This window comes from Struthio camelus, chromosome W, assembly GCF_040807025.1.
Source record: "Struthio camelus isolate bStrCam1 chromosome W, bStrCam1.hap1, whole genome shotgun sequence".
Classification (NCBI taxonomy): Eukaryota; Metazoa; Chordata; class Aves; order Struthioniformes; family Struthionidae; genus Struthio; species Struthio camelus.
Window position 1 is genome coordinate 21303198 of NC_090981.1, and position 24701 is coordinate 21327898.

The 24701-nt window shown below is 38.0% G+C and overlaps 1 protein-coding gene across 7 annotated transcripts in view; it reads right to left on the reverse strand.

The window, feature by feature from the left end:
- The window catches only part of LOC104150252 (sorting nexin-24), an 88712-nt gene that overhangs the window by 16032 nt on the left and 47979 nt on the right, over positions 1-24701 (reverse strand). For 6 of the 7 annotated variants that reach the window (XM_068926090.1, XM_009684391.2, XM_068926089.1 and 3 more), the window contains one exon: positions 22174-22278. In XM_068926090.1, the coding sequence (XP_068782191.1) occupies positions 22174-22278 (105 nt within the window). Of the gene's footprint in view, positions 1-21125; positions 21241-22173; positions 22279-24701 lie in introns of all 7 variants that reach the window. The other variant, XR_011137553.1, reaches the window with a different exon arrangement.

The window sequence follows — 24701 nt, forward strand, 5'->3', positions numbered from 1 at the left end:
AAAGGGAGAACTTAATGCTATTCTCTAATTTCCTCGTTTGCCCACTACTTCGAACAACATGTGCTGTTCTGATTCTTGAAAAGGATACTGTGGAGCTGGAACAGTCCTGTTCAAAGCAGGACAACGAGCATCATCCAAAGCATGGAACGAGTTCCAGATTAAAAGAAAAACAACAATAACAAAAATAAGCAAGGACTTCTGAGTCCGAAAAAGATGGCTGGGGGAGAGGAGAGACGTAATTTAGGCCCTGTGAGCAAGTAGCACCCCCAGCCGCGGGCACTGAAGTGGCAGGGATGATGCAGGGATGACGATCCAACCCTTCTCCCTCACTCTCAACTGTGAGAAGTCTCACTTTAGAAATATGCCCATTAGAGATACACAAAGCCAAATAATATTAGCACAAAGTAAGGATAAAACAGAGTAAGAGTTAATGGAGGGCAACAAATGTTTTAAGATCTCTTAAAACATCACTTGGAAGTAAATAGTGCTCGTTTTCTTTTAGCCATATTGAATAAAAATTATCTGAGAGAAAACGTATGTCTGAATGTGAAATAAAAGAAATGGAAGTTATTTTAATTTACTAGAACTCAAGTAGACAGGCTGTACAGCGTATTAAATTAATTCACACTTCATCAAAACACACTATTTGGTAGAGAATAATATTTTAGCTGCAAAATAACTACAGTGTTTGTAAGTATCTTCATGTTCAATTTCTAGACATATGTAAGATATCATAAACATATCATAAAACATATGTAAGATATCATTCTTTTTCTTGGTCCTAATTATGCCGCATTTCAAAGCGGGGTTTGGAAAAGTTGCCACTTGCTTTTGTACAGAATATGTTTTTCCGACGCTGACATATTTTCTATATACTACATTTACAATGCTTGCAAACAGCCATTAATAGAGAGGAAACCTATGAGCAAGCGCGAAGAAACCGCTACACTTAGAAGAACTCAGCTACACCTCACTGTTCAGAGAAGAGAGCCAACTGCAACAGAGCGATCTGCCAGCACTCAGAGGAAGAGAGGAACAGCTCTGCAGCATCCTTGACTCGCTCCCGAGCCCCCAAAGCCACCCTCTGGATGAGCTCTATACGAGTGCCTCACAATCCAGCCTGTTCTGTTAAGATGCAGATGCTGGACTGCCTGTTGGATTTTTCAGCCGAATAATGTGGTTTTGGTTAAATAACACAGCCTCAAATGAACTGAAAAAGCCCACAAAAATCCTGAAGCGTTTAAAGCACCAAGAAAGATTTAAAAACAACCCTGAAACAGCATTTCTATGCATTTTTTTTCACTCCTTAAGTAAGATGTCTCATAGCTCTAATTCGTATTGTGGGTTTTGCTGGGAACAAGGAAAAGGCCAGGTAGCGCCTTAAGACTGATAAAGGGAGCTATGAAAACAGTCTTGCTCTCCTCCACACGAATGACAATTTCATTCAAATGTCATGTCAAAAATCTAGAAATCAGCCTCTTCTGAGGACCATTTCCTCATCTACACTGTTTGCGTAAGGCACCGGGGCAAAAATGCTATTCAACTCTACAATAACTTTTCTTGTTTTGTCTCCCTGATATTTTCTTGTCAGAGGTTTTGGGTCAGGGTAAACTCTTGAGAAACGATTCGACATTCCCTCTGAAACTAATTAGATTAAGCAGCAGGTACCCACTCTAGAGTCAGAACGGGAGACTGCAGAAAGCACAGGGAATTCACTGCACTTGGGGTTAATGAACTCATTGTGTCATTTTGCAGAGGTAAAGAAGGGGTAACCTAACGGGCCAAATAAATTTAGATGTGTATGCATTTAAAAAAGAAAAAAAGTCGAGATATGGCAGCCCATTCAGCAAAAAATATGTTGTCAAATAAGGTCTCTAGGCTATTTTGTTAGAGCCTGCAATGTTGAAAGAGTAACCGTAAGGAAATCTGTACAATTAGTTTTAAAAACACGGAAGCTCACATCAAATTTAATCGGCTTTTAAAAGAAAATACATTAATACATGTTGCATCTGCACGACATTTACTTACCTTTAGCAGCAAAATCAAGCAAAAAATCTGGTTTATTTCTGGCTGAATAACTAGTATATTAACAATCTACTCTGTGATACCCTAATTCTGGAGTTAACGAACAGGCCATTTACCCAAGGGCAAAGCAGCACAACGTAAGTTTCAACCACTTGTAATCTCAGAAATGAGAGAGACAGATGGTCTGAGGAAAACAGAAGTCAGTTATAACTTTATAGACAGACATCACAGGAATGGAACAAAAATATATTTGTTTTAATTTGTGAAAACAATCGGTTTTCTTGTAGAACCATTGTAACACAGAAAATCCCATTCAGAAACATACAGCTTCTTCAGTTCTTATTAAATTACCTTCTGTTTACAATAATTCTTATGTTTAAAACATTTCCCTAGCCCCACAGGAGAGCAAGACCCAATCAAATTAGAACAATGCAGTAATGCTGCTCTGACAGCATTAGTCATTGATTCAAAGGCATCTGTTTTCTGAAAAACTCACCACGGTTTGTTGTCTTCCAAAAAAAATTTTTTTTTTTAAAACAATTTTTTACTTTGGATTCAAGTCAACAGATCAAAGTCAAAGATTCAGACAATCTCTGCTTACTTCTTTATTTCAAGAAGTACTTGAAACAAACGGCTGAGATTCAGTGCACATCTTACTAGATGGACATTATAAAAACTCAGCATTTCATGAATTAAACAAAAGAACAACAGAAGCTTGAACAGATGAAGTAGGGCTTTTTTTTTAAACAGAGAGTAATGTGCACATTCATATTAAATTTTTGATAAATAAGTATGCTGTGAGAATTTTTTGTCAGGAGTCATAATTCATTCATTATTTACACTGAAAAGGAAGAGAATATAAATGACACAAAGGAGGGCAAGACAGTTATAACTGAGTAAATTACTTTGTTTTTCCAAACACCATCAGAGCAGGGAGATACTCAAGGCAGAATGGTAACCAATAAAAAATGAACAGCAAACACTTCCAGCAATAGAAGTCACTGCAGAACAGTCAGAGGGACAAGGAAGATTTTAATATTTGACCACGTTTCTCAGAATATTTAGCTAGTCCAATTTTGCCAGCGAGAAGCTGAGTTCGTTAACCCTCACACTACCACACTTGTGGATCTTGCCGGATGAGCTACTTCGGTGTTAGAACAGCCGGATGGAGGGCTGCACTCCCCGCCGCAGCTGCAGCGCTGTACCTACCACTCTTGCCAGAAACAAGCCTTTCAAGTGGCTAGATAAAATGCTTTGTCCTAGAATAACCATTCCTATATTCCCGTGCTCTATTAACTGGAACAGTTTCCTTTACAGTGTATTTTTGCTTATCTACATTTCACTACAATCTGCCAAACAATTGAAGATTTCTCTCAGTTTAGTGCCAAAATGCTGTGTCAAATACCCTTTCGAGTAAACTTTCAGAAAGGGCTCTTTTCATCTCCCCCCACATTACAGGAGAGAGCCGACGGAGAATGATAAACTTTCTCACTCATCAGTGAAACCAGCTGTTTGCTGAGTCCAGGCCAGCGTACTGCAGCGTGATTTTGTCCTGCTCAGGAGTCAACTGTCTTTATACATGTAGGAAAAACTATGAATAAATAAAAATAAAAGTAGCTAAGAGCTGTGGTGTAGATTTTGTGACACTAAGTTCTGGATGCGTTTTACAATCCTAAGCAGTTGCCTGCTCGTGAATTCAATCTGCAGGGGATATCGTTTTTAGCGGGAATTAATGTTTTCAGAAATGCTAGAACTAGGGAAAGTAACTCTCCCTTCCTCAGAAAGCATATAAACCTGGCTTTTTGTTTGCATAGAACCAATATCTTAGGCTGGAAGCTTTTCCTTGTTTTCCCTTTAAAAAAAAAAAAAAAAAAGAAAAAAGAAAAAAAAACTCTCCTTCCTTTTTCACTCCCACCACCCCAGCAAAAAAACTCACCTCTCTTTCAGCAAAACGAGCATGCCTTGTTACATGCTGCTCTGTAACTATAGGAGCAAATCAATAGCAGCTGAATGCCATCTGCTTCGGGCAGCAGAACAGCACCAAAAGTGTGAGCAATGCATCTTCCCTTATTGAAAGGTTATTTTATGCAAGTAAACAATTCATCGTCTTCTTGCACGCTTGATGCTCATTTACCACTTCTGATCAATAAAATATGCAAAACAACAAAAAAATTGAATCCTAAGAGTAGTTCTGATGCCAGCGTGATAGTTAATCAATATCAGGTCTCTGTTCAGTAAGGCAGGCAGTAGGGTAACTCTCTATTGTATGAGCCCTGGAAAACGCGTGGAAATGCGTCTTGTTGCCTCTAAAATACAATAGGAGAGTGAGAAACACAACTTTTATCCTGCAAATTAAAACAGGAGAACGAAACAGGACACATTATTTCAAGTGAAATTCTTTTCCTTCACTGTGCAAAGGGTATTGTGTCAATGCGTCTGATGATTTGCAGCAACAACGAACCTGCTGAAATGCTTTTGATGGAGCTTTACTATCATTTAACATAGCTATTTAGTTAAATCATAGCCATTACAAGACATGCTTTGGACGGCAACCCAATCCGTTTCTTTCTAAAGCTGCTCTACCTTATTAAGTCTTGGTTTTCAATGTATTCATGTTTCAGGTGAACTCAGTTTTTCTGTTAAAAACAAACTGCTATGGGAATTTCTTTTGCACAGTGTTTCTTTTAGTCAGACCACAAACTGCCTTATTACATTAAGCCTCCTGACAATTGATTCAAGTAGAATACTTCTCTCCCAACAAAGAAAACAACATCATTTTACAGATATTGCAAAACAAACCCTCCAATTTAAACTGGTTCCTAAAATAATACCAAGTACTCACAATGACTCACAAAGGCTCTCTACTCTAGTGAGCTATATTTCCTAATATTAAAAGAAAAATTACCGTTCAGATGAGAAAAATATTTGCATAACATATCACCAAAATAAAGCTGCTAAATTAGTTGCACACTGTACCTTCTGATCAGCATTTATACCACATTTCCTTCATTCTTTTATCCTGGTTGTATACAGAAGCACAATTATTCTGGTATCTGGCTTTCACTTACTTTTGGTTCTCTGAACTGCAAGAAAGCTTTGGTACGCTTTTGTAAAAGGATATCTTATGTAGGGTTTCCATTTAAGAGAATTAACAATTTTTTTTAAAAAAAATTAAATACTGTATTTTCTATATATTTACAAAGCAAAGACACTTCCCAATGCACTGGCCATGAACTTTCCAGAAAAGGTTTACTACAAGAAACCTAAACACTACTGCCTAAGAAAGAAATTCATGATCAAAAATAAATTATTAGAACCAAACAAAAACTTCCAATAAAAAAGCAGCGCTCATATATAGGAGAGAAAGAAAATCTCTCGTCAGTTGTTCAGTTCTCATAATTCTTACAAAAACAAGACTACTGGTTGAACTCATCTATAAATCAACTTGTATAGAATTTTTAATTGGCAATTAACTGGTAATTAATAAAGCTGATATTCGCAGATACGAAAACAGACTTTCTTAAATGTCACCTGACCAACCAACTAAATTTAACGCAAGACTGAGTAGGGTTTGAGGTTTGTTTAAATCTGTGAATTACAGGCTGATTTGTGAGCAACGTTTCAATTTTTTCCCTCTTACAATCTTGCATACACATCTAAATATTTGTAGCTATAACTGGCAGCTCCCTGTTCTGTTCCCCCGAGCTTGGATCAAGCTCCTTCTGCCTGCTTTCTACATAAAAGCATATAAGCTCATATGAACGTCGATATATAATCACATTTATAGAAACCAAAACAGTTTTGATCAAATTAATAATACAGAACATGGTAAAGAAAGTGCAGTAGCTTTAGTCAATGACCCAACTAGCAGCAAAGGTATAATTTAAAGTCAGAAATTTCCAGTGCATGCACCGTTAGCCACAGTGAACCTGTTACTGCTCTAAAGGGAATTGTTTGCCTCTTATTAGATTTTCTACAGCACAGCCATAAGTGATAAATGTACTGCTGTACTCACTGTCAAGTTAATCAATGCTGCCAAAGTTTTGTTGACCTAACAGTAATCCATAAAGTGAGAGGCATTTTCTCTATCCCTATGACATCTCAGTCCTCAGTGGAGATACAAATCTTGCAACAGCATCTTTAAAAAAAAATGAAAAAACAAAGCAAAGCGGGGGGGGGGGAGTGTGTGAAAAAGGATATTTTCAAAATTCTGTCTTCAAATTAGCAGACTGTGAGAATTTCCTCTCTCTCTGAGAAATTGTTTAAACATGAAAGCCACACAATGGATTCAGTTTGGTGGCTAAAATACTAGCAAAATGGATAACTTCACTGAGGATAAATCCTTGCCTATAAACAGAAAGTAAAAACCAGCTGCAGGAGTCTTCCAGGGAAACGGCTGTGTTATCAGCGCACAATTTACTTGTGACTATAGATTAGCGCGCTGGTCCAAACAGAGCACGGTGCAGCAATTCTGAGGGTGGTCATGCAAAAACAATAATAACAATCCACCTCCAAAACTTGTCTATTGCTACATATGGCTGTAACTCACAATCCATGAGAGGCATCACCACTGCAAAGGCGAAAAAAGCCAGGAAACAATCCCTGGTAGAAAGAGCTGCTCTATAAACAAACTGCTGCCATGCTCTCACAAGCAATTATAGACATATGAAATATGAATTGCCATTGATTTTTCTCCTAGAGGTCACTCTGCTCCATGTTTTACGCACTCTAGGCATTTATTTGGGTGGCAAACTGACAAGTTTTTACAGAATTAACGGAGCAATGTAATCCTTGCTCAATCACAGGTACTTCATTGTGGCTTCTGCTCCTTGACACTCGTCCCTCCCAAAACTCACTAGCAAGGCACTCCTTGATAAAGGCAAGGAACTATGCAACTACATGCGGAAAAAAAGACCAACCTAACTTGGTCAGGGAATGCTTATTAACCTCTTCTGTGCTGATGACAAGTGAGCAGCCTCAATCAAAGGATTACATTTATCACAGCGGAGCAATCCTACAGCTAATGCTCTGACTCGGCTAAAGCTCTCCACATTCTTGTTATTGAAAGAGAGACGATTTCTCCCCAAACGAGAAATACAATTCCCCATTAGCCCCTTAGCACAACTAAGCTGTCTAGATTTCCATTAAAAATTACTGTAACATTAAAACATTGCAAGAATGCCAAGCTACTCTCTAGAAATCTCATGTTTCTAATGTTATTTTCACATTCAGCAAGCGCTCATTTTCCTTACTTAGAAACCAGAGAGCTACTTACTTTTGACCAGTAAAGCCCCCCAACGAGGTTGAAGCTGGGAATCACCATCACCATATATTCTGGCTTTTTTAAGTCAGCTACCTTCTTTATATTTATTATTCAGTTTTGGCACACAATTGCAGCCTTTGGGTTCCCCATGCAAGAGGAATTTGCAAAGAGGCTGGGCTGCACCCTTCCTAGTGGTTCTGCCTCTGAAGGCTCTGGTTTAATTTATGAGTAGGCTTTGTCATCTGAAGCTAAGTGTAAATTGTTATTTTTAGTCACATTTCCTGGTGTCTCAATGAACAGACAGAACAGGACCACAATTCTATGGTACAGAAAGCTTAGTCAGGCTTTGGACAGAAAGATAAGCAAATAAAAGAGGGATATGCCATCGGTGCAAATTTGTCTGGAGTAGCGGTGCCCAGAAATCAAAGCAGGACGTGGATAAAGTATCAAGGGTTCAGAACGAAGTTATAACAAAATTGTTATAACGGTTAGAACAATTTGCATCTCTGTTGACTGGACACAGGCTTGACCTTTAACACGTGAGCCTCAGTACATAACACTATGACATACTTAGATTGAATGAATCAGTCAAGAGGACAAAATGAAATTTCAGAAAAAAAATCAAGTCAAGGTGGAAAGATGGCTAGTGACATATAAACATGAAGGGATCAGCTACAGATCTAAACATGGTAACACAGAGACTGAGGAAAATGGCAAATTTACTACAGACAAAATAATTTAGATGTCGCCATCCTCACGTTAACAAGCCTAGGCTTCTCCACCTGTCCTAGCTCTGAATCAATCAGTGCCCTGATGCTGGCATTCCTTCTGGATTCATCGCTGAATCTCACCCTTTGTAAAATCAGGCAAAAATAATTGTCCAAACCAGATACAATTGGGCTCCATGTTTTTTGGCCATATTCACTATTTTTGTTTTTTTTTGTTGTTTTTTTAAGGTAGGTCTGGCTGCTAGACCGCTTCACTGAAACATTGTTCATACTCTATTTATATGAGTAAAACTGTTCCTGAATATCAACATTAGACCACAGTTATTGACAACCTCCTGCACCATCAGAGCACAAATTCATCATAAAACCCACTAACCTTTATTTCCACTACTAAAAAGCCCCAATATGCTACAGTAACCTACCCCTGCAAAAAATATCCTCACCATTCCAACTACTAAAGCTGGATAACTAATTAAGGTTGTATGATTAAACTTGTTTGGATTTAACTGCAAATTTGTAATTATAAAAAGATCCGCCAGGAAAGGAGATACGTACCATTACAGGGCATATCAATACAATGTCATTACAAAAAAGCAAACTGCTTCCTAATCCTGAAGTTACACAACTACTACTGCTCAAAACAAGTAGCCTGTATCGCTTTGTGAACTTGACTGAGATTCCAAATGCCCTGAGAAACACCTGAAGGTATCATTTAGAGACAGTTACGAAAATGCTGGTGGCTACAACACTGCTGATTTATGAATCCTGTGAATTTATGGTCTTTGTTCCTCCATAGCTTTACCGCCATCTGTTATTGCTATGTAAGTGCTTTTGAAATGTTACACTAGAAATCTTCCCCACTGAACTAGGTGCAACGAGAGCCAGCTCCCATGCTGCAAAGGGCACTTGGAAATCTGGATTCCCGGACATGCGAAGAAACTGGGGGAGGTTGCCCTCTTCTCACTTTCTCAAGATTTCTTGAAGGCATACTAAAAATTATGCAGAAGCCAATATTACAGGGAGCTGCTCAGGAAGCCACGGGTACTCAGAATACCACTACAATCTCCTACCGTCTTGCCAGCAAGTATACAAAGAAAAATACTGTAACTGACCTGTGCTCAAACGCCATGTCTATTATGGCATGTCTATTATCACAGTAAACGACACCACACTATCACAGCTATGAATACTCTATTTCCCGACTGATGATGATATTCAGAAGGTAAGAAATACAACACACTGAAAAAACGGAGGAAGAACTCCCTCAGTCAGACACTCGTAACTGGAATGACATTTTCTCAGAACGCCTATGGGGAAAGTTATCTTTGACATTTTGATCTTCTTAGAATAGACATACCCAATGGGCTGCAACAGTGCGCACACACACAGAAAATAATTTTGTCCAACTGTTTTAAAACCGTAACTCTACAAAAGTAGACTCCCGCCACATATTTGCTTTAAAGGTCATGGATGCACCACAGAAACTGCTGTTCTAGGAAAACAGTTTTAAGAGCTGCAGCAGTTGGTATATTTGTGCCATCAGTTTAGGCGAGCTGCACTAGCAGCGCAACTGATCTAGCTAAGATACTTCTATCAAAAGTGATTTAGAAATGAAAGTGCTTAGTGTGCAACAGATGATACGTATACTCTCCTACTTTTTCTTGATAACATAATCTAGAAGTACTTTATTCGAAAACCTTACTTACAGAACAAATATCATCAACTGAACCAATGCACAATACTTCCTTTGACCACACTAATACTCAAAGTCCATACATTTATTTCAATGTTACCTGACAGAAAGGCTTTCTTCTGGGCTGCTGCAGGACCTTCAATGCTGATGCACTGAGTCTCAACAAGCTAAATGCTGCCACTCTGGGGAAAAACCCAAGCAGGTTCCCCTATAGTTTGCCACTAAGGGAAATACCCGGAGGACCCATGTGCAGAGTGCTGCTTGCAGCAGGTGGGTCAACACCGGCTGGGATGCACGGATAGACGGGAGAAAGAAACATCCACCAGAACTGTCTAGGTACACTTCACTAGGGAGACCCACCTGTATTAAAGAGGGAACGAGAAAACACGGAAAAGTCATCAAAATCTAATGTGCAAGGCTTAAGTCCTCAGCAAACATAGGGGTTATTGGTTATTAATGTAAACCATAAACAAGCCACACTTAGATATTACCATGTTTACTACACAGTAACAAACTGAAATGCTGTAGGTCTGAGTTTTAGGTAAAACTGGAAGTAGATTTTGTGACCAGCCCTGAATTGTGGTATCTGGGATTTTTCCTGTGTCTTTTAATTTCCTTGAAGGAGGTATGTATGCAGCAAAGGTACATACATATCAAGGTCAAATACGATTTGACGTTCCCAAAACAGAGGCTTTGAAAATAAGTGTCTTTTAGTGCTTTTGTTGTGAAGAGAAACTAATTTCTGTATCACAAATAAAATTTTCCTTTGTTTTTAGTGGCTACTCTCAATCTTATTTTGTTGCTTCAGTGTTTCTTATTGCTTTATGTAAAATTTGCATTCGTTGACAACGTTGGTTTACTCTGACTTTTATACTAAGCTTTGAACTAATTGCTCTCAATTAATCTGTTCCACTCTTTGATAGCTTATTTATCAGATTGGGAAAGATAGATTTAATGGTGCTTGCTGGAAACAAGTCCTTTAATTGGAAACACCAGAGTGTTTAGCTCACTTCGTGCTCTAGCAATTAAGGACAATTTGGAAAAGCGTTTTTCCCCCTACTATTGTCTCCTTGATTAGATTTCCAAAGAAGCAGACAAAACAAATGACAATACCACCTAGCAATATTGGTTCAAATAAAAGCCCAGCAGCCAAATTACTTACTATGAGAAATGTGAACCATCCCTATCAATTCCAATGCTGTGTTACATTCATTTTGCTGTATCTTTGCTTCCCAAGTAGGTAAATGGCAAAATTTCTTTCAAAATGCATAGCTCTATGCCTGCCTTTATACAATTATCCCTTTCCACAAATAAGCCAAATCAACAGAAGAAATTATTTTTCTTGATTAAGCTCCCACATTTCTCTTGGGACGAAACAAAACAAACAATTAATCTTTCCTTATTTGTTCTCAGAAGAACCTGCATCCCTTAAACGTACGATAACCAGGGTACCTGTGGCAGGCAGTCGGCAGCAATTAGGCTTGTGCTGAAAATGAATGGACTAGAGTCAGAATGCCTAATCTGCTGAGAGTTTCTACAGCAGGGCAAGGTTACACCAGGAAAATTCCCTTGCTGTGAAAATACTGTTAAAAATTACCACTTGACTTCAGCATAATTAACAAGGTTTGGGAATTTATATGAACTAAGTAATTGAAAAGAATTAGCAAGAGATATATGCATTAATCTTCACCCGTTACAACATGCTTAATGAAATTAAAGAGTCTACTTCTACTTCACCCTGTTTCTGCAAACTTTTTTCACCTATAGAACAAGAAAAAGTATATTAGAGAAAGACAACAATAGTTGTGAGAAATGAAAAAGAAACTGCATCACCAAACTCAATTTTTATATTGATACTATTTGAAGACTTTGCTGTATACAAATCGCAGTATTTACCAGAATAAGAAACTATTAAAGTTTCTGATTTTAATGTCCACCAACAGGAAAAATTCATATCAGAACGTATAAGTTTACGTGTCATTCAGTAATGCGTATTCATTCCTAAATATCATGCAGTTAAATTCAGGTCTGCTTCAATCAGGACATCCTATAATCAACAGCTTCAGTAAAATGAGCATTTCTTACTCTGAATTAAATCCACATTATATTTGGATTACAGAGACAATGAACAAGTGAAAAGAGAAATGTAATGGCGAGCAGTGCCAGTATGCGTGGAAGACAACAGTGTTATCACAAGATAACAAGTATTTGTGATTTTTCTGTGCTACCTTATGAACACAAGACCTCCTACCCTTAATTCACCCTGGAATCCTCCAACATATCCTTCGGAAAACACATGGAAGACTGCATAAATGATAAGAAAAGGTAACACACAGAAAAAAACTCTCTCTAAGACAGGGAAAGTCTCGCTTACTGAAGGAGCGAAGCAGAAGACTCACTGACCACCCTCCCACAACCTGCTTGAAGACCACCCGTCACCTCCTTGTCTGCTCACTTCTCTGAAGTGCTCCCAGACCTGTTCTTGCCTCTTGTTTAGGCAGCCAAAGAATTTTGCCAAGAATGTTTTTGCTCCTGTGCACTTTCCATATAACACCCTTAAAGCAGATGCTCAAGAATTACCGCTCATTTAATTCAGTATCTTTCCTGTTAGAAGTTTCATGATGGGAGGGTCCTTCAGAATGGTCTGCAGTACAGTGAAAACTACAGTATACATACTACACTAAATAATACACACAAAGCCAAATAAGAACATTAAAGGTATTTTGAAATACTTCAAACTACTCAATATTTGTTTTCTTCCTCTCACCTCCTGATGTGGCCTGTGTCCTACGTGCAAGCTCAAATCCTGCTATAAAGAATTTTTCACATCCTCATGAACATTTCCTCAGCCCTCACGTGCTGTTTATAAATGCTTTAAGAATATTAATGATCGATCCTCACTCAAAGAGCGTAGGCAAAAGAACGCTATCGGATTGCACACAAGCAACCATTTGGCAGACCTATGTCTAAATCGCCCGATAATTTAGGCTGCACGTTACTGAACAACGGTAACACAATAGTTACGCATGCAGTAGCAGAATACTCTTTCATTGGAGAATAAAATTTTCCCTTCATTGGCAATTCGACAAGTATCTTTACAGAACAGTTTTGAAGAAAAAGACCTTAAGATTTAACTTGGCTTGAAAAGCCTGTTTGAAAAAGCAATCACCATTTGTATGCTACAGAACATGAATTAGCTTATGGAAAATGACACACAGTTGGAAAAGAAAATGTGTTTCAAATGCAACAGGTTGATTTAAATGATGGGGGAAACTGAGTCATTCTACTATAATACAGGTCAGGATAATAAAGACCCTTTGCAAGAACTGTAGCTCTCTCCTTCCTTTGCTATAACGAACAAAATTGTTTGACCTTTTTTTACAGACATGCTCATGAAAACCTATTAAATATTCATTAGGGAAAAAAAGAAAATTTATTGTCTGCATGTCAAATGAGGAGTTGCCTCCTAGATCAGGAAGGTGACCATTCTTCCTTTTATCGTGACTAAATAAAAGAAGCATCCCCAAATTTTGTATTGCTCTAGAGGGAATTACAGGTATTAGAATGATTGACTACAGTGACAATAAGCAGTGAGCCAGAAAATGGGAACTCAAGTTTTAATATTCCTAGTTCAGCTTTAACAGGCTGTGACATCTTGAGCAGAGAACTTCATTGCTTTGTCTCCCTCCTTAAAATATCTTGCAGTTATTTAGGGTATACGCAGGTCCTGACAGCAACCATTTCTTGCTCTGTATATACATAGTACAGTTTGAGGTCCAATTTACCTGGAGCAAAAGTTTGTGACACTATAGTGTTATGATATATAGTACAACTAAAAGAGAATGAGCACTTACAAATGGCTTCTAAATTTGTCATGATTTTTAATGAAAACTGTGCTTTTAATTGAATAATATTTACTTTGATCAGCTCAGACATGCAAGAGTAGAATGAAAGTGGGGTTCGTACAGCACAATTCTATGAGCCAAGAAGCAGATTTCTGAAGAAAAAGGAAAGAACATGAATTGTAAAACATCGAGTAGCAGCACTTATAAAGAAAATTGTAACCTTTTAAACAAACACAAACTAGTTAAATTTCCTAAGCATGCTTGAAAAAAGCCTGGAACAGATCCACAGGAAACACCTTTGCAAAAAGGCAGTCTTAATAAAGGCTTCTCCTTTAAATTATCTGCAAAAATTATTTTGCTTTCTCCCTTTCCCTTGCTTTCTACCTCCTGGTAGCAAATATGCAAGCCTACATCTGTCAAATACACTTCTTTAAAACCAACAGCCATCCGAAACCAGCTACGTATCCGTTCCACCAAAGAAACATGCACGCACAACAGAATCTTAAAGCAGCTGGTCGCAGCAATGATGGATTTAAGTTATTAACCGATCAAAAAAAGATGGATGGTGGTCTGCTTTTCTTAATCCACATCATCATCTAGATCTATTTAAAGATATGTGGTGCACTAACATACTTAGTTAAGGTTTCGATAAAATCACTAGAATAATCTGCCCTGTTACATTGAGACTGTATCGATCAATAAAATCACTTGTACGAGGAAAGTACTGTTAAGTACTGACAATCCCAGCCATTAATATTATTTAACACTCTGCTCACAATCTTTAATGAGGACAAAGAACGTTTTGTCTTTTTATACTTATCATACCATTGCTTCTAGAGCTCCTTGTAGGTACAGTTCATCCTTGATTACTGCACGCTAAATGGAGTTGGAGGAGGAACACTCTGAGCAACTTTCGATAACAAAGAATTTTTCATGGCAGTAATACACTTGGGTGATTCCACAGACTTTCCAGCAAAACAGCAGTTAAATCTTATTTCATTACATTCAACTTTCACTTGCATCTTTATAAAGCTAGATTCAGTCTTCCCATTGTACTTACCAGCACTTAAAACAAAACCCCTTTCCAGAAACAGCAATCAGGAAGATAAATATCTGCTCTGGGCTTGATGGAAATTTTCTTCTGCAAATAAGCCTGTTTGGTGTTAAATTAGTTAGAAATAGATCCTGGAGTATGTGCACATAGGACAAAGGGAAGGACTGTTTCTCCAGAAATCTTTAGGGTGGTTAATGAATGACACTAGGAAGTCAAAGTGATTTTCATCCCGCTTTATCTCTCAGATACAGTGAATGGTTAAATAGAAGCCTTGTGAGAACACACCTGCAAGTCAGGAACGCACAGAATAAGATGCAGAATACAAAAAAAAATAGGCCTACATTTTGCGTTAAAGATTAACATGTCTTCCTGTGAGTTCAGCTTTAAAAAATACAGCCCGCTATCTCCTGCGCATAAAGCCTTTGAGCTTATAAGACATCAGCTTCAAAAGGTTTTGCGCAGCACATCCGACTTGTGTACCTCTTTGCTGCATTTTTTTTAAGTCAGTGTTCACCACACATACAAATCTCAATTCACAAAAACACATTAATGTTTAATCTAATTTAATAACAAGATAAAAACATAAGGACATGTTTATTTTTAGAACTATATATGAAAGCCTGTACTGCCTCAGACCAAAGGTCCATTTAGCACCGTATCCCATCTCAAAAAGCAGCCATAGGCAGATAACAAGGAAGAGTATGAGCAAGACAAGCATATGAGATATTTTCCTTTAATACTTCACCAACTTCCAAAGTTATTTTCAGCTCAGGGATTTTCTGTGCCAGATGTAAACTGCTCTTCCATGAGCCTTTCCAGTCTTTCCTCAAACCACTTTGAACTTCTTGCCTTTGCAGCACCCTTTGGCAAAGACGCATAGGTTTACAGGAATAACTAAATTCTTAATGCAGAGCGCATTTCAGAGTATTAAGGAGAAAGAACAATTGTAATGAATATTAACATCGACAAAATGGATAAATGTGATGAATGTGAACTGCACAAAAAAAAATGTGAATAGCTTAACCGTTCTATGATCATTTTGCCGTTCTAATTCTAGAATTAAATAATAACCAACTTATTCATTTTTACTTGGCAAAAGCAAAGGAATTCCTCATAAAAGTGTACATGTCACATACAGAGATCTCAACGTTTCTAAAAGGCTCAGGAACAGCATAGGTTCAGAAACTTCTGTTCCTACAAATATTACGTATTGGTTTTAAATATTGACAATGCAAAGTCAAGAACTGTTTCAGGTAGAAAGCACTTACAGATGGCTTCTCATCCTAGAAGCCCACATCAGCTTCAAATAACCCACAAATCAAAATCCCCTTCACTTTATACGACATTCCAGCTTTTGTTCTGTCTAGCAGAGCTCAGGTTGACTTTAGGTACTATTGTGAGACATTTTCCGCTCTGCATCACAGACAGAAGAGAAAATACTGCAAAACTCTATGCATCACTAAGAATTTGTTTTCCCCACATTCACACATCTTCTGACCCTCCTCCAACTGGGAAAGCACTGAAGCAGTATTTCAGCTGCAGTTAACAGAGGAGTATTTTGCTATTGAGAGCAAAGCTCTAGCCAGCGTACAATGCGGTTTACTTGCACACTGGCATCAGGAGTCTAGAGGGCTTTTCTGAGCGCAGACACCAGACAGCTTCACTCTTCCTTGAGGATCACCAGGGTTATAAATGACCGTGCTCACTTTCTTCCTTGTTAAGACAGTGAGAGGTCAACAGAAATTAAATGAGTTAAGCAGTGAAGAACTAGTATAACTTCTCACTAAGTGATGCAAATCTTTTTTCTTCACAATTAGAGAGAGAAAAAAAAAACCTCTGAGAAATCAAAGTATCTCACTTCTCAGAATCACAGTGAAAAGGGGCAACAACAGATAGCCATAGGAGATGAAAGATTCTTATCCTTTGTTGCAATATGAAATGCTGCATTAGTTCTGCAGAGATCTAGAACATATTTTCCCAAATCAGTAAAAACTTCCTTTCAGTACTTTAATTAAAAATGTTTCAACTGAACTTAAATTTTCTCAAAGCAACAGCACACAACTACATCAGCTTAAATCAAGATAGTTCAATAGCTTTAGAATGCACAAATTCAGATTGATAACTAAAATCAGAGGGATTTTTCTGGGCTTAGAGGAGGTTATTCAAACCTGTCATCCACATTTATTTATTTGCTCATACCCATTATGAACAATTAGAAATTAGAAAAATTCAATTAGAAAAGACTATTTATTCCAACTTTATCACAAGGACTTTAACATCAACATTTACTGAAGCAATTAAAGAAAATCATCAGCTGAAAGGACATCTTGGGCCAAATTTTCAGTAAGATTGCTTTCCTTTTGCAGCCACCAATTGTAGAAATATCTCATTCATCTTCACTTTTTCTGCTGTTGAACTGCTCCCCAAAACAGGGTAAGAAAATGAATATAATAATGGGTGATCATCTCCTTTATACTTCCGATGAACTTATGCATGAAGCAGCTACACAGTATTCATCACTATATATGCTGTTTTCCTAATTCCACTCTGCTGGAAACAAAGACAGTTATATGATTGTGTTCTACTTTCTTAACAGCAGAAATCGTAACAGATATTGCTTTATCTATCTTTCTCAGGAAGGACTGGTAGGTTTTTTTTCTTTAAAGGAGTTATATTTTGGAGAATACTGAAATATAGGTCAAAGTGCTTCTCAGATCATGAGATTATTTCCTTAAATGGAAAACAAATCTCTAGTCCAGTTGCATAAACTCCATAATTCATTTTGAAGATTTGGATTCCTGAAATTGCTGGAATGTTGAAGTTCACCAAATTTTCAAGTCTCACAGCCAAGCAGAGCTTTAACCAATCTTATCTCCAGGAATCAGGACTGTTCTCTTTGTAAAAGTTCAAGACTAAATAAAAGCCAAGTATGTTTTCTTGACCCCAAATGAGAGAGAAAGATTAGCTCTAGCTCTACGTATTATCTCTGGTTACAGACAGACAGAGCAGCGCAGAAGGTTTACAGCCCCGTTATACACTAGATTCTTGCCGGTTACAAGAACAATTTCTTCAGATCACCCATACCACAAGTAATGCGTTCGTATCCTGAAGCTCATCAGAAATAAGTGCCTTCTCCAAAACCCTTCTGCATAACTAAACCATTTCAACAAACATTAGTGGCTGCACAGTCCCATCCCAAGGTGTTAGGTGCCATTTCACAGTGGATTCTGTCGACTACTTCTGTTACCTTGCAGGACTGATGATATCAGCACATGATGGGATTTCTTCTGCCCGTGGGGTTAGAAAATATCTATTCCATTGAACTTTAAAAGGCAGGCCCGTCAAAGGGCTAGTCCCTAGGGTAGAGAGACTGGATGGCAATAACGTCTAGTATCAGCTTGCTGGGATAAGGAGATGACTCTTGATCAGAAGGCGGCAAGCGGTTAGATCAGATTCCTCTCCGCTATCAATTCACTGGGAATAAGGTCCATAAAAACTGCTCTTTCAAGACTAAATCATATAAAATCTACTTACAACAAAGACTGGTCAGACCGACAACACAGCTGCAGTGGCTTCAACAACCAGTTCGATAAGGTCTCTCCTATGAATCCCAGTGATGTCTCCAAAGTCCAGGATAAACCCAACTGCCTGTGCAGTAGCTCCATCCAAACGGCTGACTGTTTTTGCACAGCAATATCTGTGCAAGAGGCAGCATATCAAGTGATCTGTTCCTTTAAATACACTATCTATCAAAGGAGACCATATTTCTAAATTGCTTTGTGATAAACAGCCAGTCTCAGATTGCACAGTGGATTTTAAAAAGATCCAAAGGCTAAAATGTTGATTGACAGTCTGCCCTACCATCTTGCACATTTACCTATAACTTCTAGTACTTTCAAGTAAACAAACGTTTCACCAAACTCACAGAAGCAATATCAGCAATCACAGTCCAGCTGCAAGTCCAGCTGGCAGCCATTCTCAAATCGGAGGCTCCCTATACAACCAGCTTCTTGAAATTTGTATATTCTATCTTTTCTCAACATCTAACTCTTCAAGAAATTTATCAATAGAAGACGTTTCATAACCATAAACAAATTATAGCTAAGTTAACAGTTTTAGTGCAATCCAATATCACTTTTAGAGAGATTTTTGTCAGTGAAAGTGTAATCTAATGATTTATTTTAAAAATTTTAAATCAGAAACAGCTGCATTCTGATCTCTGCTCTCTTACAAGTTATGAGCTCAGATACACTAATAAGTTGCTATGACATCAAAATTTATACCGCACAGTAAGTGATTTGTGGTGACTGTGAGAGTGCTCTTAGTTGACAGCCATCACAAGGTAATCAGCGTGAGTTTAGCCCTCCTCCAATGTCAGGAAAAGGCGATTGCTTTTTGGTGAAGACAAAACCAACTCAGATTAAGTCCTACCTGCTACAGGTTTAGAACATGCATGGGGACAGTTACCATGGCTCAGCAGAGGAGTAATAGCTTACTGCTTCATGCTCATTTGCTTGAGTGTTTGGGCCCCCATTCTGTCTTTCACTTTTTTGCATTTCTTTCCTCACTTATAAATTAAACAATCCTCTTCTCCACTTGTCAGACAGTCGTTTGTTCACAAGCAATCTATATTATTACTCTGCATACTGTTGAAATACTAGACATAGTCTTGAATATATACATTAGTCCTTACTAATAGTCAACTATTCTGCACTATTAAAAATGAAAGTTGTAAATTCCAGTCAAACTTGTAAAATATGAAAGCCACTGAAACATATATAAACCAGTCTTTCACAGTTCTATGCAGAAAATCAATCTATAATCAAGAGGGAAAAAAAATCCCCACTTGGCTTTCAAAACCACAAAGGCCATCTAATAAACATTTGCTGACAATGGATGGGGATAAATTTAAGAAAATGAACTTTTTATAGCACAATCTAATAATATTTGGTTTATTCAAAGTTTTGCTACACTTTAGAAAAACAAAGACATGATTTTGGACTTCCATCCTTCCGCTCTAATAAAAAAACAACGCACCCTGAAAGGATGCACGAGGGTGGTTTCATCATGAAAAGACTACAAAGAAGTGACAGCGTACTGACAACTGCAGCACTTTCCATCTTACAACAATTGCTTTCCTTGCTCCTTGATACTAATTATAATATTTAAATTTCATAGAGCAATTTTCATCCAAATTTCAACTAGAGAGGACTACACTTAGTCAAGATTATATTAAAAAACAGTATGATTAGACCATGTCTGATACAGGTCTGTATTTGTCTACAATCTTCACATTATTTGATGCCTGTACAGATTTTCAAGATTCAAATGGCATAATAAGAAATGGAGCTATATTGCATTAAACAAATCATTTGGAAGTAACATCTGCGTAAATGCTCAACCTCTGCATAGGATCCCAGTTGTTTCTAAAATAGCAATATTAAACCAATTACCGTAATAGTTTACTAGCTACAGAAATGGTTAGCTAGTGGTACTATGGTAGTAATCCAACTGCTCTTAAAGACTGACTCTCCTTAGTATCACCTGAAAAATGTTTGCAATATTTTATACACATGACATTAAACTAAAATCTGATCATTCATCTTCTGCAATGGTACCATATTCCTACACTGTGTCCTGGAAAACGCCTGGCACTTGTTGATTATTTCTGTTTTCTGTCAGCAAATTTAAAATTAATGACTGCTTTCCAAGAATATTAATTATTTTCTTTTTTCTTTTTAAATTTAGTATGCACGTTAGCACGGCTTTAGTTTAGGGGCTAGCCTTGTTTTGAATGGGGTGTTAGACCAGACGACCTCCAGCAGTCTCTGACAACCTAAACTATTCTATGTTTCTATGGTAGTCACTGGTGATACAACAGGGGAAAAGTTAATTAAATTTACAAGAATGTAAGTTAATCAACTCCTCCAGTAGAGGGGGATGTTCTTTTACAGTTTATCAGCAATTAAAAAGTGCTAACCAACCTACCCCATACCTTTGCAACAAAAATCAACCTCACAAACAGAAATAAATACATGCGCCTTAGTAGCAATATTCTTCAAAAGATAGTTTTATGCAAATCAAAAATAAGGAAAAAGTCATAACAAACATCTGTAAGAGAAAAATGTACGAATGACAGAGCAAGATGGGCTGACAGCTGTCAGCAACAAAAAGGACCTACTCCTTTTCCAAACCAAGTCTTTCCAAGAGCAGTTTTCTCTACCTACATGATAAATGTAATTTTTTAGATGCCACTAATACAATAAAACTCAGGGCAGGAAGAAAAAAGGACTACATTTCTCAATATAACAATAACAACTAAATATTTAAAAGTTAAAAATTATATTTAAAAAAACCTATGTTTCCTGAAACTGTCCCTGTATCTTGGAAAACATTTTAAATTGCATTTGTCTCCTTGTTTTCAAACTACTTTTTAAAAGCTTAATGTCAGAAGCAATACTTTCTAACATCCCCTTACAATTCTTTCCTCCTCCTCAACCTGTTTTCTTTTACAAACCTTCCTGAGAATCAGGGAGGTTCCTGAGCAGTGCAGGTCAACATCCATTTTCTTTGATGGCTGTTCACTGTCCATTATATTGCAGTTCACCACTCCTCCAGCTGTGCCACTGCAACTGCGGATGATGACATAAATCAGATCTCTGAAGTGATCTGAGTGAAAATAAAAAAGCCTTACTCTCGCTCTTACTCTCCTCCCAAAACAATTGCCTTTTGGCTCAGATCATTTCCACAATCCCCTCCTTGAATAAAACAACATTTGCATCAGCACAGCTGCAGGTGCAGTGAACCGGGAACGTGCGCAGAAATACCTTATCGGAGAAATGGCTGTGGAACCACACCACTGGGCTTCTTCAATTTTTAAGAGGAAAACATTTGAAACAATTATAGTGAGAGTAGAAATTCCATCTCCAAAAAAGGAAGAGATTTATCACCCCTACATTTAGATATCTACAGGCCTGAGTCATTCCTGAAAATTCTTCCTTAACAGTTTTGTGCCAAAATTATAAGCCAAACAGGCAGAATTTGGCCTTTTAAATGCAAGTGATCAAACTGAACGAGAGGAATTTGAGATGACAGGTGCCTAGTTCAACTAGATGAGTAATTCAGATACAGGCGCACACACAGTACAGGGATGTGAATTTGTCGAGCTGATTCTTCCCGAGACTGTCTAAACAGAGATCAGTAATAAAGCCTCCTTATTCCTCTCTTTTCACAGGTACAGTCAAAACAATTTTGGAAAGAATGACGTTATTCTCCCTATTTTAGGCACAGGAAAACGAGGTACTGGTAGGTTCTCCAAAGTTAGACCACAGCCTATGCCAGAACCAGAAACAGAACAGAAACGGTCCAGTTTTCTAGCTGCTAAACTCTTCCTAAGTGAACAGAAATTATCATTGCTACTAAGTTGTGTAACTCATTTCCCACACCTAAAATCGCTTATCAATAAAAGACCCCACCTAATACCTGCAGTATCTTCAAAACGCTTTGGAAACCACCACTCTGAAAACGTGGCTTCTAGCGTCACATTGATGAAAGGAGACACCCACCTGCAAGTACAACTCCAGACCTTGCCGTCGCTGCTCCAGGACCTTTGGGACCCAGTTCCTGACGTGCTTTGAAGGGATCTCTGGTGTTCTTATGAACTTCTTGAGCTGCAGACAAAAAGAAATCCAGGCAACCCCAAAATATAATAGTGCCCCTTTAAGTTAAAAACATTTACAGCCAAAATGAGACAGAACAGGTAAAGTAACTGCTCATAAAGGACAACAGTACTGCAGGCATGTTACTCACCATCAAACTCAGTGAAATAGGCAACAGTCTTTATTATAATAATCTCTTCACACCTACAGGTTACAGACAAAAGTTCTCCTGTCCAGCTGCCCTTCTTAGTGAAGGGGAACCCTCCTGACAGATTTTTGGAAATTTTACAATGAAACTGCAGCAGCTAGGTGAAAAAACGTGAAAACGAGGACCCCTGTCAGCCAGGGATGAAGCGCTCCGGTCAGAGAGCTAGTCGAAGCCAGTGGAGCAGGCAGAGGGCAGGCGCACCACATGCCGTTTCAGTGACCCCCTGCCGTTGAGGAGGGCCTCGGCTCCAACTGAAGCGAAGTAGCAGCAATCTCGGACTCCAGGTGACGCCAGTAACGTAGAAGGCTGAACCTCAGAAGCTGCCTAGGAGCCACAGAGGCTGTGGCACAGCGGCTTGAGCTCGGCTCACAGCTACAATAAGGAGGAAGCTGAGCATGAAGGAGCATCCAGAGCATACGAGAGGGATTCAACACCCAGCTCAACCATGAACGCCCTGGAGACGTAGCCCCTCCTGCACCTCAGTTCCCCATTAGTTAACCCAGGATCATGCCTTGCAACATCACTGTGAAGTATGGGGACGTACCTTGATAAGGACAGTGACAAAACACGACTGCAATAATTTTAAACTCCACGTTTCAGCATTTATGAACAGGCAGGGGAAGTACAGGGCAGAGAGCTGACCGGTTTTCTGGAGAGCTATCAACCAAGAGAGTGAAATACCCATCCCTCCCAAACTGCAGCAATACATTGACAGTTAGGCCTAACAGTTTACACAAAGCAATAGCAAGATTGCTACTGAACATATTTCTAAGACAGCTCCACAACTGTTCCTCTAAAGATTCCCATAGGGAAAGCTTTTACAGATACATATATATAAGGAAACGTGTACACGAGTCCATATAAACCCATACAAACATATATTCTGACAACATTAACGATCCTCTTTCTAGAGCAAAATGTATTTTCAAAACCAATAAAAATTAACATCTTCCTCAAAACTAAAAGGCAAAAACAATAACTGGAACCAACTCCATTGCATTTTAATAGAAGGTGACATTAGACAGACTTTCTGCTGGATATTGCCTCTGAGTAAATGCAAGGCAAGGAACGCAAGAAAAGAAACTCAAAATTGACTTTGACATGCGTACCCATGGGAGACTGAGAATTTACATTTCATCTTTGAGCTTGCTGAGATGTCACTATAGGAAAAAGCAGTGCCAACATATCAACGTCTCTACAGTCACAAGTAACGAAGCTCAGACAAGGAAACCTCAATTGCTCTGGAAACATTTTTCAACTTCCTTATTTCTTAACCGTGCTACGCTACAATTAAACATGAAATGAAAAAAAAAAAAAATCAAAGAAACCCACACTTTTACTGATAGATCTGAAAGTCAAAGTATAAAACTCCATTTTTTTTCCCCTAAAACTCTAAATTTATCAGGAATGTTGAAGAAGCTATGATCACAGCTGCTGCAAAGCATGACAGCGCTTGCAGATGAGTAACAAATTACTCCAGATGAAGAGAGACAAATCCAAAACAATACAAGTTTCCACTAAGGCTTAGCTGCTTACAAGATAAATACTCTGTGGCTGACACTTCAGCTGATGATTAACAATCCTTTTTTGCTCTGTGACCCTGTTAAATAAAGCATCCAATAAACAAGGGCTAAAACATACAAGCATACGTACTGTGCATGGGTATAATGTCCATGCCATACAGATGTACAAAGAATACGTGCTAAGCACACTTTCTTAAGCTTGTAATAATCCAACAATACATTATAAAACAATAATGATTACTATAATATCAAAACATATTATACAAGTCTCCCTATGTTGGTTATACTGCTCCAGACTTGTCCAATGCTCATGAAACACTTATTTATCAGAGGACACTTATTGTCTGTAATACCTTCCTGTCTGTAACACTGACCTAATGCCTAATTGAAATAGTTGTCTCTATTTTCGTCAAGTTTAAAACAAGGTTTAAAGCGTCAATTAAAGAACTATTTTTCCCAAGTGTGAAAAGTCAATACAATTTAGAATATATAGTAATTATTTTAAAATTGTAAATAACCTGCAAAATCAGATGTAAAACTTAATATTTGTGCAGATTCCACTACAGTTGTCATAACACTGCTACTGTCTGAAATTCTGGTACTAAAAGAGAACTGCCAGTATTTTAAAATGTAAATGGAAAAAAAAGAAATATAAAAGAAAATAAGGAATAAATATATGGTTATATTTTCAGCCACATTTGATC